Raw genomic sequence first — 17,124 nt, forward strand, 5'->3', positions numbered from 1 at the left:
ACAAATAACCCTATTGGCATGTCAATCTTATCCTAATTGTTTACTACGTTCAAACAGGCACTTTAACTGAATTCATCATATAAACAAATCAAAGGCACTTCCAAAATTTTCGTACATACACTGTAATTCCATTACATCCATTTCAAGATCATATAATTCATATTTCACATTCATTCATTAATTTCCAATTAAATAATTTTTCACCTTATACTTAATTGTAAACAATTTATCATTACAATCCGAAATTAAATATTAAACCACATATCAATTTTATCTAATTCAAAATAGCATGAATTATAAATATTTACATATACATTCATTACATTTCAAGTACATCTTACTCACTTTACATTCAACCTTAAATAGTTAATATTCTTAATTCCATATTAATAATTCAATCACAAATGAATCAATTAATTAATTCATACAACATATAACATGAACATATAAAAATATATCTAATCTATGAACTTACCTAAGATACGCTATCGGTTGACTCGTAAGGACTAATTCACGATTTTCCCTTTCCTGTTGTTATGTTCCGTATGATTCAATTCTTGATCATGCAAGGAAAAAGAAAACTTGGCCAAAGCCTAAATGTTCTTCCATGGACATTCAATTTCTCCAAATCATGAATAAAGATGATGATGGTTTTTATATTATTATACGTTTTATTATTATAATCATTAAATTTTAATATATAAAATGTATAGAATTACCTACTAACCGTCCCACCATATAAAAATGGTGAATTTACCATTTAAATCCTTCCACTATGATTATTTAAGTGATTTAATCACTATAATTCAAGAGTGATTAAGTTTTACAACTTTAACGATTTAGTCCTTTTAATTAATTAACCGGTCAAACATCAAAATTTCTAGACCGAGAACTTTCACATAACAAAATAATATCTCCGTAAATATTTAATAAAAATATTTAAAAGCTCGGTTTATAGAAATGAGATCTCAATACCTCATTTTCCAAAACCACTTGACTTTCGAAACAAACCAATTATACCTAACTATTTATTTAATTAACTAAAATTCTTCAAATCTAAATTCAATATAAAATTATAATTAACTCATATAATTTAAATATTATTTATTACGAATTTACTCGTCGAATTTTTGTTCCCAATACCACTGTTTCTAACACCATAGAAAATGGGCTGTTACAAGTTAACTAGGCGATTGATCTTCCAAGAGGAGCCCATTTAGCCTCTAGAGAAAGTGAAGAGTAGTCTTGGAAATGAAAATGTATTAAAACGCAAGTGAAGAGTAGTCTTGGAAATGAAAATGTATTAAAATGCTTTGAAGAGTTAGGGAAAGCCACATACCAGATTGGGATAGCAACAATCAATGGAGGATTAGGTTTAGTTTAGGTTTTCATTTTTGTTTTTCCATTTTATTTTTAGGCTATTTTGCAGGTTGTTGGGTCTTAAACCCAGAAATTATGCAGATTTGTTTTTGGTTTTTGGTTTTTACCTCATTAATAAAACCCATATATTTTCCATAAAAAAACTATGATTAATTAAACTAAAACTAGGTTAAGCTTAGTATATATAATAAGATAATGGGATGACAACCAATTTTTCATCATCTTTAAGCTCTCATCGTCCACCATATTCGAAAGAAAGAGAACATTATGTTCCTTCAAGCTTTCAACCACAAATTGGTAAGTGCAATCAGAGTCATTTTCTTGTATTTTTTTTTATAGATTTGGCATTTGATTGTGAATTTGACTGGAAATTTACATTGATTTATGTTTTATGACTGTATGTAGCTAATGTTGATACTAGGCCATTGAGAGGGAAAGGAAAAGAGAAAGTTTTCGACAAGTGACGTAAGACCCTGGTTTGTACCTTTATGACTTGTATCATTTTTGTAACAGTTCGTTTTCTAGTGATGTCGGAAACAGTGATTTTGGGACCACAAATTTGACGTGTCAGTCCATAAATATAAATTATTCAATATTTACGAGGTCATTAGTGTTGTATTAAAATTTGGTTAATAAATTTTATCGTTTAGAAAGTTAATTAAGTAAACAGGACTAAACCATAAAAGTTGAGAAAGATGGTTTCTATTTTTTTAAAAAGGTTAAATAGCTTTAAAAAGGTGAATCAATGGACCTAGATGGTCACTATACCATATATATTTATAATGGACAATTATGGATATGTTTTAGTGCTTTTATAAGTTATAACTTAAAGGTTAATTTGGTAAAAATGTAAATGGTGAATTAAAATTTAAAAGATGTTAAAATAACATCATCATCTTCCTCTCTATTATTTTTGGCAAAAAATTAATTAGCCATAGGAGGGGAGAAGCAAGTTTCAACCAAGCTTAGGGTTCCTAATTTGATAGGTAAATCTTGCTCGTTTTTAGTGATTTTTATGTTTTTGAGCTCATATTAGCTTGATCTAGCTAACCCGGGGACTAATTTGTAAAACTGTCAAGTATTGTGGATTATAACATTGATGATTTTAGTGTGTTTTGAAGTTTTTAAGATAGATTATTAAGCTTGGTTGTTAAATAGGATTATTTTGTACAGTAAATTTTAGTAAATTTAATGTTTAAGGACTAAAATGTTAAAGTAGTAAATTTATAAGGACTTGTTGTGAAATGAACAAAATTGTAGGCTGTATTGAGGTCCTAGATGGTTTAGCTAAGCTGGGATCTAGTTAAAATTGGTTAAATTACGAGTTTTGGACTTAGGGACTAAATTGCATAAAAAGTAAAATATTGGGGGTAATTTTGTAAAATGCATAAAAGGACTTATTAGCATAAAATGAGTTAATTTTTCTGTTGGAATTGGTTAATTGAATGGAATTATTATTCTTGATCAAGAATGAGTTGAAAATCGAGGAAAAGAGAAAGTTGTTGAATAGTCCCTGAACTTTTTTCATTGTTACAGTTTAGCCTGGTAAGTTCATCCGGTTTAATTTAATACATTTGTTATGCTTATTTTGTAAAAATAAATTGTAGAATGATAGTTTAATATAGTCAATGCTAAGGTAATGAGAATTATAGATATGATTTGTATATACCATTGATTAGTAATGTGAACCCTTGTGCTGGATGAACATAGGATAGAGTACGATTGACATGCCAATAGGTTATAATGCACATTGTATGGGATTGATATGAGACGAGATGATGATTCCTATCTATTTCCTGTTCACTGAATATACCGAAGTCATGCATTTGATGCGGACTATCATGTTATATTATAGTGTTTTCTGGCATGTTATCGGGGGCAGATGTTAGCTACAGGCTAGGCACTTAGTGACGAGGCGTGTTATCAGTTGGATTGGCTCGTATGAGTGTTTGGCATGTTTTCAGATGGTTAATCGTGTATTCATATCTATATATCGTTCACTGGTCAATGTTTTAGTGAAAACAGATTATTATTGAATTGTGAAAAGTTTATTCATGAACTTCTGATAACTTTATAAATTGATAATGGAATTCGTATTCTTGTTTGAGTATGAACTCGGCTATTGTGAACTATGGTTGACAAGAACCCTGTTTAGTAATCGTGTTATTTGATTTATTATGTTTATTTCGGTAAGTTTTATCGTTTTAATCGTCAAACTTACTACGCTTTGTGAAAGGTTACTCGTGTCATTTGTCTTGTTTCCTTGTAGATACTATTTTGTGAAAATCGGGTGATCGGATCAACTTGAAGAAATCACACTATCTGAGGACCTTTTTGGAATATTTTTAATACAAACTTGGCTTATATGGCATGTAATATGAGGATTTGAATTTGCTTTGTAATGGTTTATAAATACTTATGTTGTAAAACTTGTTATGCATGATGTTGTTGTGTGGAGTAACCATTGAGATATGCATGCTTAGTACTAGTTAAAGCATAGGTGGATGTAGTTAAATGTGCATGAAATGGTAAGCTTTGATACTAGCAGTAGTACATACATATGACTTGAAAGTCTAGTTATTATAATAGTTTGTTTATGTATTTGAATTATGGCGTCAATGATGGCACATTGTTTAGGCACATAGGTTGATTGTGTTGACATGGTTTAAGTGTTCTTGATTGTATTTGAGGGCTTGTATGCATATACTTTTGGTATGTTTAGGTACCTAAACATTTGGGAGTGAAAATGACAATTTTTGGGCCAATTTTGGATGCACACGACCTAGGACACGGGCTGTTAAATGGGGTCATATGCCTTATTAGTTTTCAGTGCAAGTTGGTTCACACGGGTATAGAGAGTTACACGGCCTGGCGATACGGCTGTGTGACCCTGAGCTACACAGTCTGGGCACACGACTGTGTGACCTTATGTTACACGATCACAGTTAGTTACACGATTAACGTACACGGGCATGTGAAGTAGCCACATAGCCATGTCTTGAGCCATACGGTCTGGGCTCTATCACACGGTTGTGTGACCCCTATTTTGAAATTTTTCATATTTTCCTTAAATCTTCTGATTTGGTTCTCAATTGTTTCTAAACTATTTTTAAGGCTTCGTAGACCCAATTTTAGGCCCATTAGTGTATGTTTCACTTTAAATTACATGATAATATAAATGTTGATAATTAATTAGAAAATTTGATGTTATTTGATATTAAATGTTTTGAATTGTATTGTAATACTCTGTAACCCTACTCTAGCGGCAGAGACGGGTTAAGATTTTTATAGTTTTAATTGTTTACACATATTTGCTAGTTGCATATAGAATGTCAAGGTGAGTATACAATGATAAAGTGAATTGTAATGTTGAATGTGTTTAAGATATTAGAATAAAAGACTAAAATGAATAAGATGAGAGATGATATACATTACCTTAAAATGTGATATGTGTTGTGGAAATTGAATAGAAAATGTGTATGATATAATGTATGTGTTTGATTAATGAATTGATGATGAGATCGAAAGTGCTACAAGGTTACAATATGTATCGATTTGGTATTACCCTAATAACGATTTCGAGTACCGTTCATTTAATTGGCATGCCTTAGGTTAGAAACCATTGTTGTTGGGCCACTCGGGATGGTAAGATATGTATATAGTGAAAACCATTGTTGCCAAACCATCCGAGATGGTAGAATGAATACATCATGAATGTCATCGTTGTCGGGCCTTCCGAGGATGGTAGTATAGGTAAAGTGTGGAAACCATCATTGTCGGGCCACCTGAGATGGTGAAATATAAGTAATAGGGAACCATCGTTGCTGGGCCATCCAAGATGGTAATATATTGAATTGAATGAACCATCGATGTTGGGCCACCCGAGATGTTAAATTATGTATATTGTAAAAGTCATCGTTGTTGGGCTACTCAGGATAACTAAAGTAGAATAAGAGTTATGGAATGACGATGAAATTGACATGTTCTGTGTATTTGTGTGATAGATAAAACATGTAAACTAGTATATAAATTGGTTAGAAAAAAGCCCTAGGGGTCGGTACGAATATGAATGAGTCGATAGACTCCAAGAATAGACCCGAATGATAAGATAAATGGTAATGGATGTTGAATGAAATTGGATTTGCATGGCATGAAGTGAAAGATATAGATGTGAGAGTTTATATATGACCTAAAGTTTTGTATTTGATAAATAATCTGATTTGGTTAACTATCTTACTATGTTGAATGGATTGGTTTTACCAATTGATACGTATACTCACATGTGGATGTGTTAATAGAATTGCTTGGCATGATAGGACATAATTTGAATAGTTTTATGCATAAATGTAATATAACAAGTTAGTAATGTTATGCTTTATTACTCTGTTTTATGAGAGTACCACTAAGCTTTATTGCTCAACGTACGATTTGTTTTCTCCGTGGGTAGGTGTAGGTGATTCTCAGGAAATCGATAAGTCGTCCTAGCATTCAAGAATCGATTCTCTAACTCAGCAAAGTTTGTAATGTACTGTATATGGCATGTACCTCGGGCTTAGGTTGATTTTGTATTATAAATGGTTGAAGTTAGACTTTGGTAATTGATGTTGTTTTGAATTATCATTTTGGGCATCTTTTGGCTTGAATGCAGTTGGCATTTTTTTTTTGTTATAATTGAAATGTTAAGTATTATTACAGACCTCCCAAACTTGTACCATGTTGATTTTTATGGAAACAGTATGTCACGTCGCAACAACGTATCCCTAATGCTGTGACGAGGAATAGCGCATGATTCACATTGCGACAACATGCACTCAAGGTCACAACAAGCTTAAGTTAGAGAGTTATGTTACGATGAGGAGCCCTCAATGTCACAACATCAACCCAAAGTTTTGAAATCTTTACAATTTGGTCCTCTTTTGACCTCGGGTTAGCAAAAGAGCTTTTTTAAGCTAGTTTGAGACCCGAAAACAATTATGCATCATTTTATACATATGTGTTACTTATATATGAATGTTTAATGGGTTTTAATCAAATGTAAATTGATCGTAGTTGCTCCGACAACGAATGTGGCACCTTATAGCTTGAACCTGACGATCTAGTTAGGTATTGGGGTGTTACACTAGATCCTAGCAATATACCTTTACAATGAAAGCTTGAATAGCCTATTCATCTATTAAATCATTGGTTTCTATAATTGTACTAAATCGACAGATATAATCCCTAAATGGTTCCCCTCTATTTTGCTTTATAGCAAGTAGATGGGTTGAGTATTAAGAAAAGCTCTATTGGCTAAAGGTTGCCCATAAATTGATTACCAAGCTGCTTAAAACTATGGATGGATCCTACTGATTATGATTGAATCTACTTTCTAGCATGATTCATTAAAGTATAGACAAGGCTAAACATTTTAGTGCATTAGTGGCATAATTTCCATATAATTTTTGTGCTATTGTAGATGATCGTGTGGATATTTCTTTCTATTATATTTTTTTTCTTTTTAGGCTTAAAATTAGAAGGCATGTATTCATAAAAAAAATTTTAGAGTCATAAGATTGTCACTACACATAATCCATTTGACATCAGTAGGCTTTCCTTACTATAAAACTTGCAATTCCCTTCTTAAAGCCTCCATTTGGTCCTCTAAAGGGGAATATTTCTAGAATAGGGGCATCACTAAAGGATTTCTTCCATAATAGTTTTTATTTCTACCTAAGTGGGAATATTCAACCTCTTTCTCAGCTTGAGATCTTTAACTCTGACAAAGTGCTTGGTTTGCCTTTAATTCTTGTATGAGTTGGCCATTTCGCTGGCATAACTTTTGATTTTTTTTTGTTGTTTCTGTAGTAACTATTCTTACACAGCTTTCATTTTTTCTTGAAGCTTAAATATTAATTTGGGTTTTGTTTAGTTTAATTGTTAGGAGTTGGATAAGGATGTATTCTAAGTGGTGGTGGCAGGAAAGGTCTAAAATTTGGAAAAGATGTATTGTGTCCAAGGAATGTGTTTTGTTGTATTGCAAATAGGGGATATTGATCATAAAGGCCATAAGGATTATATGGTTGATTACTAGCTAAGGGATAGTTATCATTTGGAGCTTCTATTGTGTCCTAGTTTTCAAAGATATTTCCTATGGCATAAGCCATGTTAGTCCACACTCACCACACCAAATTATTGATACAATGTGAGTGGTTGGAAGTTAGTAGTAGTTCACACAGCGATTGTGTAGAGAGCTAATGATACATAGTAAGTGGTTTACTTTTAAAGTCTTGGGTTTTATAAGTTACAGGAGGTTCCTCCCTTTGTAAACGATGAGTATATGGTCTTATATGCTCACCATCAGGTGTCTTTTTGTATTAAAGACTGAATTATGATAGGTCTTTTTGCACGTATGCTTGGCTTCACCAGCAAGTCATGTGTCATCTTTTAAAGATCTTCCAGTTTGCACAACAATTGACCCGTGTACTACACAGTTGGCAATCAACAATTGTTGTGTAGGCAAAGTCTATCGTTTGGTAGAGTCTTTTTTGATGAGATGGTGATACAATGAGGTTTTATAAAGTAGGATTATGAGTGTACAACAATTATCATGAAGTGTAAAAGAAAAATAAATGAATAAAGGTTGTTTTTGAAAAACTAAATTATAAATATATTAGTGTTTCATTTTTTTATGTATTTTTCCTCCATTGGGTTAGTATGTTTTGACACTAAATCAGTTTGAATTATATGTAGATACTATTTGAGTAAGCCGTAAGCATTGGCTTTTGGATATTTTATATAATAATTGCCTTTAAAAATAAGTTAATTCTTTTAAAGAAACTAATCATAAATTATGAAGAAGTATTTTTCTTTTACTTTCGTTCACATGTTTTTAGCTCATAATTCTCTGATTATTGTTAATATGGTAATGAGAGTTGTTGAGGATGATTAAATATTAAAAGAAAACTAAATATTATATCATGAATTATGGATGAAATGTTGGAGTTTTTAATTAATATCGATATAAATTTAATTATTATAGAAGTGAAAAGATAAAACTTTAATTTATACAAGTTGGATGTAATTGTGTTAAAATAAACTGTTGAAGATGACCCAATTTTTGTATGTTTATGGCAACAACTAGTGATCTTATTTCTTCTTAAACAAAAAATATGTCTCATATACACCAATTATAACGTAGCCGAAAATGAAATCGTTTACTTTTGCTTTATTTTCAAGCCATGATTTGCAAACACAGCTGTTTCTAACCATCTCATCAATTCTTTTTTTGAAATTTACATATATGAATTTAAATTATAAACACAAAACGAGCTATTATCATTTAATTGCCTTTGTCTGAAAACCTCTGCCTCACACGCAATTTTGTTGTGACTTGCATTTTAAGGTAACGTATACTTTTTTTATTTTCTACTCATAAAAAAGAAAAAAGCAATAATAAGTTACGTAGGAGCTCTTCTTTTCCATTATAATAAATAGTAATGTATAAAATGGATTTATTAAAATTGTTGAAATGATAAATTAAAGATATTTAAGATTTTAATGCTTTGGATTCCAATCTTATAATGTGTAATATTTTTTTTTTGTTAAAATAATAGACTTTTTAATGATTTTACGATTAAATTAAGGTACGATTGATGAGTGACACTAATTTAGTCAAAATCTTACTTATAGATATATATAACTGTAATTAAACCTGTTATGTTTTTGTTTATTACATTTTCCCATTTATTATTTATTTTAGTGTTTATAATATTTTTTTAAGTTGGTTTCAGTTCATGTGATTTGCAGTTAATTAATTATATCAATAATTTCAATTAAAATCATTAATTAGTGTACAAGTTGTTTTAGTATGAGATGGTTAATCCTACCCTTTAATTAATCTAATTGCTGAAATATAAATGTGAAAGTAGTTGATAGTTAATGATTGGGATTTGGGTAATTAAATGAAAAATAAAAATAGTATTACTGTTAAGAGGCAAAAGAGTGTGGGGGTCGCTTCATTTCTCAACAAAGTGTATAAAGCAGTTGCAGGGCGAGAGCTTGTCTTTCTCGGTCTCATACATAAACTCCACATTGCAACCAATAACTGAGTCCAATCCACTTTCTCCCTCTCCCCTCTTTTACCCTTTTGAGTTCTTCAAATGAAGGACCCAATCCTCTTTCCTTTCTCTCGCTTCCTCTAATATTATAGAACAAGGAGAAGGGGATATACAAAACTACAAAAGGCTCGTTGCTTTGTTCAAGTGTTTGACAATGTGGTGGGACAAAAACATGTTGTCCAAGGTGGTCAACATGTTCATGTTATGGCTGTTGTTTTCTTCTTGGGTTTTTTCCTTAGTTTCAGCCACTGTTTCTTATGATAGCAAAGCTATCATCATTAATGGCAGGAGAAGGATTCTTCTTTCTGGTTCTATCCATTACCCCAGAAGTACTCCTCAGGTATTCTTAAACCCCTCTCATTGTAGCTCTTTGGTTTTCCCTGTTTCAAAGTTGAAACCTCATTTTTAAGAAAGCATTTCTTGTATGCAGATGTGGCCTGATCTTATAGCAAAGGCCAAAGAAGGAGGCTTGGATGTTATACAGACTTATGTTTTCTGGAATGGACATGAGCCTTCTCCTGGAAATGTATGCCACCTGCTTTCAAATTTATTTATAAACTTGCCTATTGTTTGTTTATTTGTTTCTTTTTGCAGTATTATTTTGAGGATAGATATGATCTGGTTCGATTTATTAAGCTGGTCCAACAAGCTGGCCTTTATGTTCATCTCCGGATTGGTCCCTATATTTGTGCTGAATGGAACTTTGGGTAATAATTTTTAATTTAAAGATTTTTTTTCTTAATTTTATAGATGTTTACTGATATGCTCTGTTTTCTGGTTCAGGGGATTTCCTGTTTGGCTCAAATATGTCCCCGGCATTGCTTTCAGGACTGATAATGAACCTTTTAAGGTTGAGGGCTTTGATAAATTGATTATATCTAATTGCCCTTTCTTTATATATATATATATATATATATTATTAATGAAATAATTTGCGTTTGTAAATAACTATAATGTAGGCAGCAATGCAAAAATTTACAGAGAAGATAGTGAGTATGATGAAAGCTGAAAAGCTGTTTGAGACTCAAGGAGGTCCAATAATAATGTCTCAGGTTGGAAAATCATCCTTCTATTAGTTATTTAACTGATTTTAAGTATCGAATTTTGGTTCAAAATTGAAGAATTGTGTAATTACAGATTGAGAATGAATTTGGTCCGGTTGAATGGGAAATCGGTGATCCAGGTAAAGCTTACATCAAATGGGCAGCACAAATGGCAGTGGGGCTCGACACCGGTGTCCCATGGATTATGTGCAAGCAAGATGATGCTCCTGACCCTGTGGTAAGATATCCTCCCATATGTTTTTGCTTTTGATGGTAATGGCATGCCTCCTTTCTAGGTGGGGCTTTTGGCCCTAAATTGCAACCTTATCTCAAGCTGTTTTGAGTTTGATTTGATAGCTTTTCAGTGTGTGTTCATTTCCAACTTCACGGGCTTCCAGCTTTCTTAATGTTTTTTGACGTTTATGGAAAATCCTTTTGGGTTTCTAAGTTCCACAATGATGGAAATAATATGATTGTTACCTCGTGACATGACATCATCAAAGCCATCTTTGCCTCTGATAACAGTGCTTAGTTAACAAGGAAGTTTCCACTTATTGTCCTAGGGGGAAATAATGATTTGATCATATAATAGTCTCCATCTGTCTATATAATTTCCATTATACTGTTGCAGATAAACACCTGCAATGGATTCTACTGCGAAAACTTCACTCCCAATGCAAAATATAAGCCAAAGATGTGGACTGAAAACTGGACTGGCTGGTAAGTCATACAAATTTTGCCATGTAAGTTTGATTTTGAGTCTTATTTGACCTTTTGGTTTGTTTAAACCTCAAGGTATACGGAGTTTGGTGGTGCAGTGCCTACCAGACCAGCAGAAGACATAGCATTTTCAGTTGCAAGATTCATACAGAATGGTGGTTCATTTGTTAATTATTATATGGTATTAAGTTCTGCTGCCTCTCTTGTAGAATTGGTTCACTTTTGTACAAAAATAATGCAGTGAAAGATGAATAGCTTCATTTTTTAATTTCTTTTTTTGCCTCAGTACCATGGTGGAACGAATTTTGGCCGGACAGCCAGTGGTCTCTTCATTGCTACTAGCTATGATTATGATGCTCCTATTGATGAATATGGTATGTACATATGAACTGTAGCCCGAACTGAATTTATTTACCTGCTTCATCATGAGTGTTCAACATTGTTAAATTCTGAATAGGATCAAGAACTAGTTGCTTGAAAATATTCCCCCAAATTTAACAGTTTTAGGGGCTCTGAATGGCTTTACTAGGGCTACCGAGGGAACCAAAATGGGGACATCTGAGAGATTTACATAGAGCCATCAAATTAAGTGAACCAGCTCTAGTGTCTGCAGATCCTACAGTGACATCACTTGGAAGCAATCAGGAGGTAAGTTCTTTTTTTTGTCTAATCTGAAAGAGAGAAGAAAATTATGTTGTTTAAGTTCTGGACTTTGTTCTTATCATGATGTTGACAATTGTTTTTTGATTCCAGGCTCATGTATTCAAGTCAAAGTCAGGTGCATGTGCAGCATTCCTTGCAAACTATGACACAAAATACTCCGTAAAAGTAACCTTTGGAAGTGCACACTATGAACTACCACGTTGGTCCATCACCATCCTTCCCGACTGTAAAACTGCTGTTTTTAACACTGCCAGGGTAAGGATAACAATTTCTTTCTCACAACTGCATCTTTCATGGGGGAAAAACTTAGTGAGATAGCCTTAAAAGAGTTTTGGTACATGAAAATGAAGTTTAAGCTTTATTTATGTTTCACATCAAAGCTGGTTTTCTGTCTGTACTATCCATATGAAGAGCTCCTTAATGTGAAATTTAACATCTGAACGTAATCGTTTTGCAGCTTGGTGCCCAGAGCTCAGAGAAGAAGATGGTACTTGCAAACACCGCGTTTTCATGGCAATCATACAATGAAGAAAGCCCCTCTGCTGATGATCAGGATGTAACTGTACATGATGGGCTTTGGGAACAAATCTATATCACCAGGGATGCTACAGATTACTTGTGGTACATGACAGAGTGAGTAATCTCGAGTAAAACACATATTCTCGTACCTCCATGGTTCTACTCGATTTTCTTACATGCTGTTGTTCTATCAGTGTACAAATAGATTCTGATGAAGGATTTTTGAGGAGTGGACAAGATCCTCTTCTTACTATTTGGTCAGCTGGTCATGCTTTGCATGTTTTCATTAATGGTCAACTATCAGGGACTGTGTATGGGGGACTAGAAAATCCAAAGTTAACATTCAGCAACAATGTCAAGCTGAGAGCTGGGATTAACAAGGTTACTTTATTAAGTGTTGCAGTGGGACTCTCGGTTCGTTCTGTCACTTCTCCGATGAGGCTTTTGTTTTTTCTTAACTTCAATGATAGTTGGGAAATGGCATTTCTAAACATTGATCATTAAATTTCATACATGTTTCAGAATGTTGGCACTCATTTTGAGACATGGAATGTTGGGGTTCTAGGCCCGGTTACATTGAAGGGTCTCAATGAGGGGACAAGAGATTTATCTAAGCAGAAATGGTCTTACAAGGTTTGTTTAGTACTGCTAAAACATAGAGAAATAGTTATATATATACTAATATACTATGTTGGCTTGATGCTAAGCAGATTGGTCTAAAAGGGGAAGCCTTAAAGCTTCACACCGTTGCTGGAAGCTCCTCTGTTGAATGGGTTGAAGGATCACAATTGGTGAAGAAACAACCTATGACTTGGTACAAGGTTAGGAAAATTCCATGTTGATTAAACAGATACCATGTTCGAACCTATAGAACCGGATTTAAATATAGAACATGTGTTGTTTGCAGACAACTTTTGATGCACCAGGAGGCAATGAACCATTAGGTTTAGATATGAGTAGCATGGGAAAAGGGCAACTATGGATCAATGGCCAGAGTATTGGACGCCACTGGCCTGGCTATATAGCCCATGGAAATTGCTATGCTTGTGATTATGCCGGAACTTATAGTGACCAGAAATGCCGAACTAACTGCGGAGAGCCTTCTCAAAGATGGTGAGGAACTACTCCGTTTTTGGTTATTATTTGTTGGATCCGATTCGAACATTCGTAACTGAGTTTTGGGTTGCAGGTACCATGTACCACGTTCATGGCTGAAGCCAAGTGGAAACTTTTTGGTGGTGTATGAAGAATGGGGAGGTGATCCCAACGGGATTGCTTTGGCTAAAAGAACAACAGCAAGTGTATGTGCTGATATATTTGAAGGGCAGCCAACAATGAAGAAACGGGGAATGCTAATCGCAGGAAGAATCAGTAGACCGAAAGCCCATTTGTGGTGTCCTCCTGGCCAGAAAATTTCTAAAATAAACTTTGCTAGCTATGGAATGCCTGAGGGGAGTTGTGGAAACTTCCGTGAAGGAAGCTGCCATGCCCACAAGTCCTATGACGCATTCCAAAAGGTATGCCTAAACCTATGAAAGATCTTGGAATTTTTACTAGTTTTCACTGTAATTAACATGGTCTGTTTGCAGAATTGCATCGGAAAACAATCGTGTTCGGTAACCGTGGCTCCCGAAGTATTCGGAGGAGATCCATGTCCAGGTAGCAGGAAGAAGCTATCAGTTGAAGCTGCATGCAAATGAAGAAGTCTAAATAGAGAGATGCATTAAAGAAGCCTAGACTAGTTCATATTCAGTACATTGATACTTCCTTACCATCTCTGTGAGCTTTCAAGGTATCGCTCACTGCAAAGATGATATGATTTATGTGCATAGAGAAAGCCATTGATTGTCTGATACAGCATAGAGAAAGCATATATGGGATCGGTTTGTAAAAGAATCTAGGATTATTCTAGTTTCCCGGAATTCAGTTTATATAGCATACATGGGATTGATTCTCTTTGTAAAAATAAATGGAAAAAAGTAAAAATCCAAGCATTTTTCAAATTTTAAATAGCATTTTACAGTCTCTTCTGGTATTCATAATGTTGCAGTTTCATCTTTGACCTATTAAGTAGAGTAGATGTGTGGTAATCAGAAAGAGTTGTAAATTAGGTAGCAATTAGGAGGTAGAGAATGATTAACCATTGGCACACTGATTAGAAGTGGCGGTTGATAATGATGATCAGTAGGCAAATTTGATGATAGGGATGGGGCAATGGGTGGCAACGAGTGGATTGGGAAATGTCACACAACGACATGATCACTTACTGAGGGCGTGTTTGGCCTTGGCTCCTCTTTTGCGCGGTGGTGTCTCCGGCGTGTTTCCAGACTTTTAGCGGTGGGCATGGCGTTGGGGATGGTAGAGCTGATAGCTAGAGTTTCTGTGGGTTGGTTTTTTGAGCTTAGGATTGGGCTTTCTGTTGTATTTTTTTAAGCTCTTGGGGTTTTCTTTAATGAACAAAAACTAAATTCAGGAGTTGATCACAGAAGGTTGTTTGAGTGATATCCATGAGACAAAAGAGGGATATTGACTGTGGAGTTACATAATATAATACTCTTTGCAAAGCAAAAGGAAAGGATAGAGATAAGGACCAGTGTTTGTCCAATTAATCAATCACGTTTTGAAATTACTTGAAAATCACGTAACTCGTGCTTTCTATTAAATCTGGCCCTCACACTTAATGGAAAATCCCCTTCTTATCTTTTTCCCACCACTACTACTTTACCCCTAATGATTATGATGCCACATATCTCTATCTGCATGCCGTCTAATTAATTCTCTAAAACCCTATTTCTCTAATCTACTCTTCAATTTCCACTATTAACAAATGTGGCCATAACTGTTCACGTTTACTCACAAATTTCAAAAAGGGCACTCACTCCTCCTCCAGCAACTTCGTCAGCTGCTCTTCGTCCCATGCCCATCTCCATTCCGACTCCTCCACCCACCCACGCGCCTCTTCCTCGTTTCCCCCCCCACGCCCCACCCTCCTCCGCTTCCAACCACTCCCTTATTCCTTCCAAACCCTTCACCTTCGACCTTACAATCCCACCCATGTCCACGCTGGCCATCACGCTCGACTCCGACTCCGAAAACGACGACCCGCAGCTCTCTTCGTTGCCGTTGATGGTGATGTACGAAGACGACGACTGAAATATCAACGCCGACGAATACGGATTGTCGCTGAACCTAACCCTCATTCCATACGACGCCGGAGAATACGTGTACAATGACGCTGACATGGTCGTTTCCGCTGAGTCGTCCAGAAGCTTCAACAACTCGCTCATCGAGTCAGCCTCGCTACCTTCCACCGATAACCACCCCAAAACTTCATCGCTTAACTCAGCTGCTCCCGCATCTCTCTGCCGTTTAAACTCCGGAGACTCGGCGCCGGTGACGTCGTCGGTTTCCGCTTTCCTTCCCTCCTCTTCCTCCATGCTAATAGTTTTTTTCTTCAAAGAGAAAAAACGAATGATAAAAATGGTAAACCACGAAGACCTTATATATATAACGACGTGTAAAGAAAATGATACGGAAAGTTGATTTTGATTTAATGGCTGATGCATTTAATGCCAGCCGTCTGATTCGATGGTTTTAAAGTCTCTTAAATGACGTGGCTGATCATCTTTTGACGGGGAGACTGGGACTCCATGTGCCCAAAAGCGAGTGCCGCGTGGAGGGCTTGTGCTTACGTGGCAGAAGAGCCTATGCAGAAAAATGGCGGGAAAACCCTTCAATGGAGGAGCCCTAAATAAATACTTGTCAATATTTTTGGTACTCCCATGGCTTTTATGACTTGTAAAATTACAACTATACCCTTTTTATTTGTAGAAATTACTTGACTCGCAAGAATTATTAGTCCACAATAGACTTATTCATGGGTCGGGTCATCCAGCCCAGCCTGAAAGCCCACTAGAAATGTGAGAAAGTTTGAATAAAAATATAGGCCAAAAAATGGGCTTAGACAAAAAAAGGCTCGTTTAAAAAATAGGTCGAGCATTGGGTAAGGCATTTTTGGCCCGGACCCGGCCCAAATTCATTAAAGGACAATTTTTTTTGTTTTTTAATATTATTTTCTTATTGTTTTCTCCCTAGTTTGTTACCATTTTACTATTATGTTGCTACTATTTTGTTGTTACTGTTTGGATATTGTATAAAACTTATTTTATTGTTAATTTTGTTATTATTTTAAATGTTAATTTTGTTATTATTTAGAGGCATTTGTTTGTTAAGTTGCCTCTAGCTTAGTATTATTTAAGTATACATATTTTTAAAATTTATTTTCAATTTGTTGGGAAATATTTATTTTGATGTTTTTAGTATTTTTGATGTATTATATATATTTTAAAATAATATAAAAATTAATATGGGCAAGCTGAGTCGGGCTCGGGTTTTAACATTTTTATCTAAGCCGAGCTCGAGAAAAATTTTAGGCCCATTTTTTGGGCCAGGCAGGGGCCAAGCCTAGTAAATGGGCCTAAAATTTTAGTTGAGCCCGGCCCTGCCCATGCACACCTCTAGTCCACATTAAAACCCTAAATATAATCCTATTAGAATAAAACATATGCTTCTTTCTATTATAAAAATATAACACGGTTAAAATATGTCACAAGTCCTATACTTTTTAAAAATAAAATTTTGATTTTTTATATTTCATGAAATTTAGTTTTATATCTTTAAAATTTTAGAATTCAATTTCAACT

At 34.5% G+C, this 17,124-nt stretch overlaps 2 protein-coding genes across 2 annotated transcripts; one reads left to right on the top strand and one right to left on the bottom strand.

Moving 5' to 3' along the window:
* The first annotated feature begins 9,417 nt into the window (after positions 1 to 9,417).
* On the top strand, positions 9,418 to 14,424 carry LOC105773533 (beta-galactosidase). Its single transcript, XM_012595517.2, has 18 exons — positions 9,418 to 9,816; positions 9,907 to 10,002; positions 10,071 to 10,183; positions 10,260 to 10,326; positions 10,436 to 10,528; positions 10,614 to 10,757; positions 11,151 to 11,239; positions 11,315 to 11,420; positions 11,526 to 11,613; positions 11,769 to 11,887; positions 11,993 to 12,157; positions 12,360 to 12,535; positions 12,616 to 12,835; positions 12,944 to 13,054; positions 13,132 to 13,242; positions 13,329 to 13,534; positions 13,611 to 13,938; positions 14,011 to 14,424. Exons 1-18 carry the CDS (start codon positions 9,631 to 9,633, stop codon positions 14,119 to 14,121), a joined length of 2,529 nt encoding a protein of 842 aa, XP_012450971.1. The 5' UTR covers positions 9,418 to 9,630; the 3' UTR covers positions 14,122 to 14,424.
* An 846-nt stretch (positions 14,425 to 15,270) lies between these two features.
* Positions 15,271 to 15,971, bottom strand: LOC105773534 (uncharacterized). Its single transcript, XM_012595518.2, has one exon. It carries the CDS (start codon positions 15,856 to 15,858, stop codon positions 15,271 to 15,273), a length of 588 nt encoding a protein of 195 aa, XP_012450972.1. The 5' UTR covers positions 15,859 to 15,971.
* Between the last annotated feature and the right edge of the window lie 1,153 nt (positions 15,972 to 17,124).

This window comes from Gossypium raimondii, chromosome 6, assembly GCF_025698545.1.
Source record: "Gossypium raimondii isolate GPD5lz chromosome 6, ASM2569854v1, whole genome shotgun sequence".
NCBI lineage: Eukaryota > Viridiplantae > Streptophyta > Magnoliopsida > Malvales > Malvaceae > Gossypium > Gossypium raimondii.

Excerpts from the sequence above, each read along its gene's own strand:
- LOC105773533 (XM_012595517.2), top strand. The coding sequence starts at position 9,631 with ATGTGGTGGGACAAAAACATGTTGTCCAAGGTGGTCAACATGTTCATG. Across the intron at positions 10,758-11,150 it reads ATGATGCTCCTGACCCTGTG|ATAAACACCTGCAATGGATT; the intron begins GTAAGATATCCT and ends ATACTGTTGCAG. Across the intron at positions 13,939-14,010 it reads CCTATGACGCATTCCAAAAG|AATTGCATCGGAAAACAATC; the intron begins GTATGCCTAAAC and ends GTCTGTTTGCAG.
- LOC105773534 (XM_012595518.2), bottom strand. The coding sequence starts at position 15,858 with ATGGAGGAAGAGGAGGGAAGGAAAGCGGAAACCGACGACGTCACCGGC.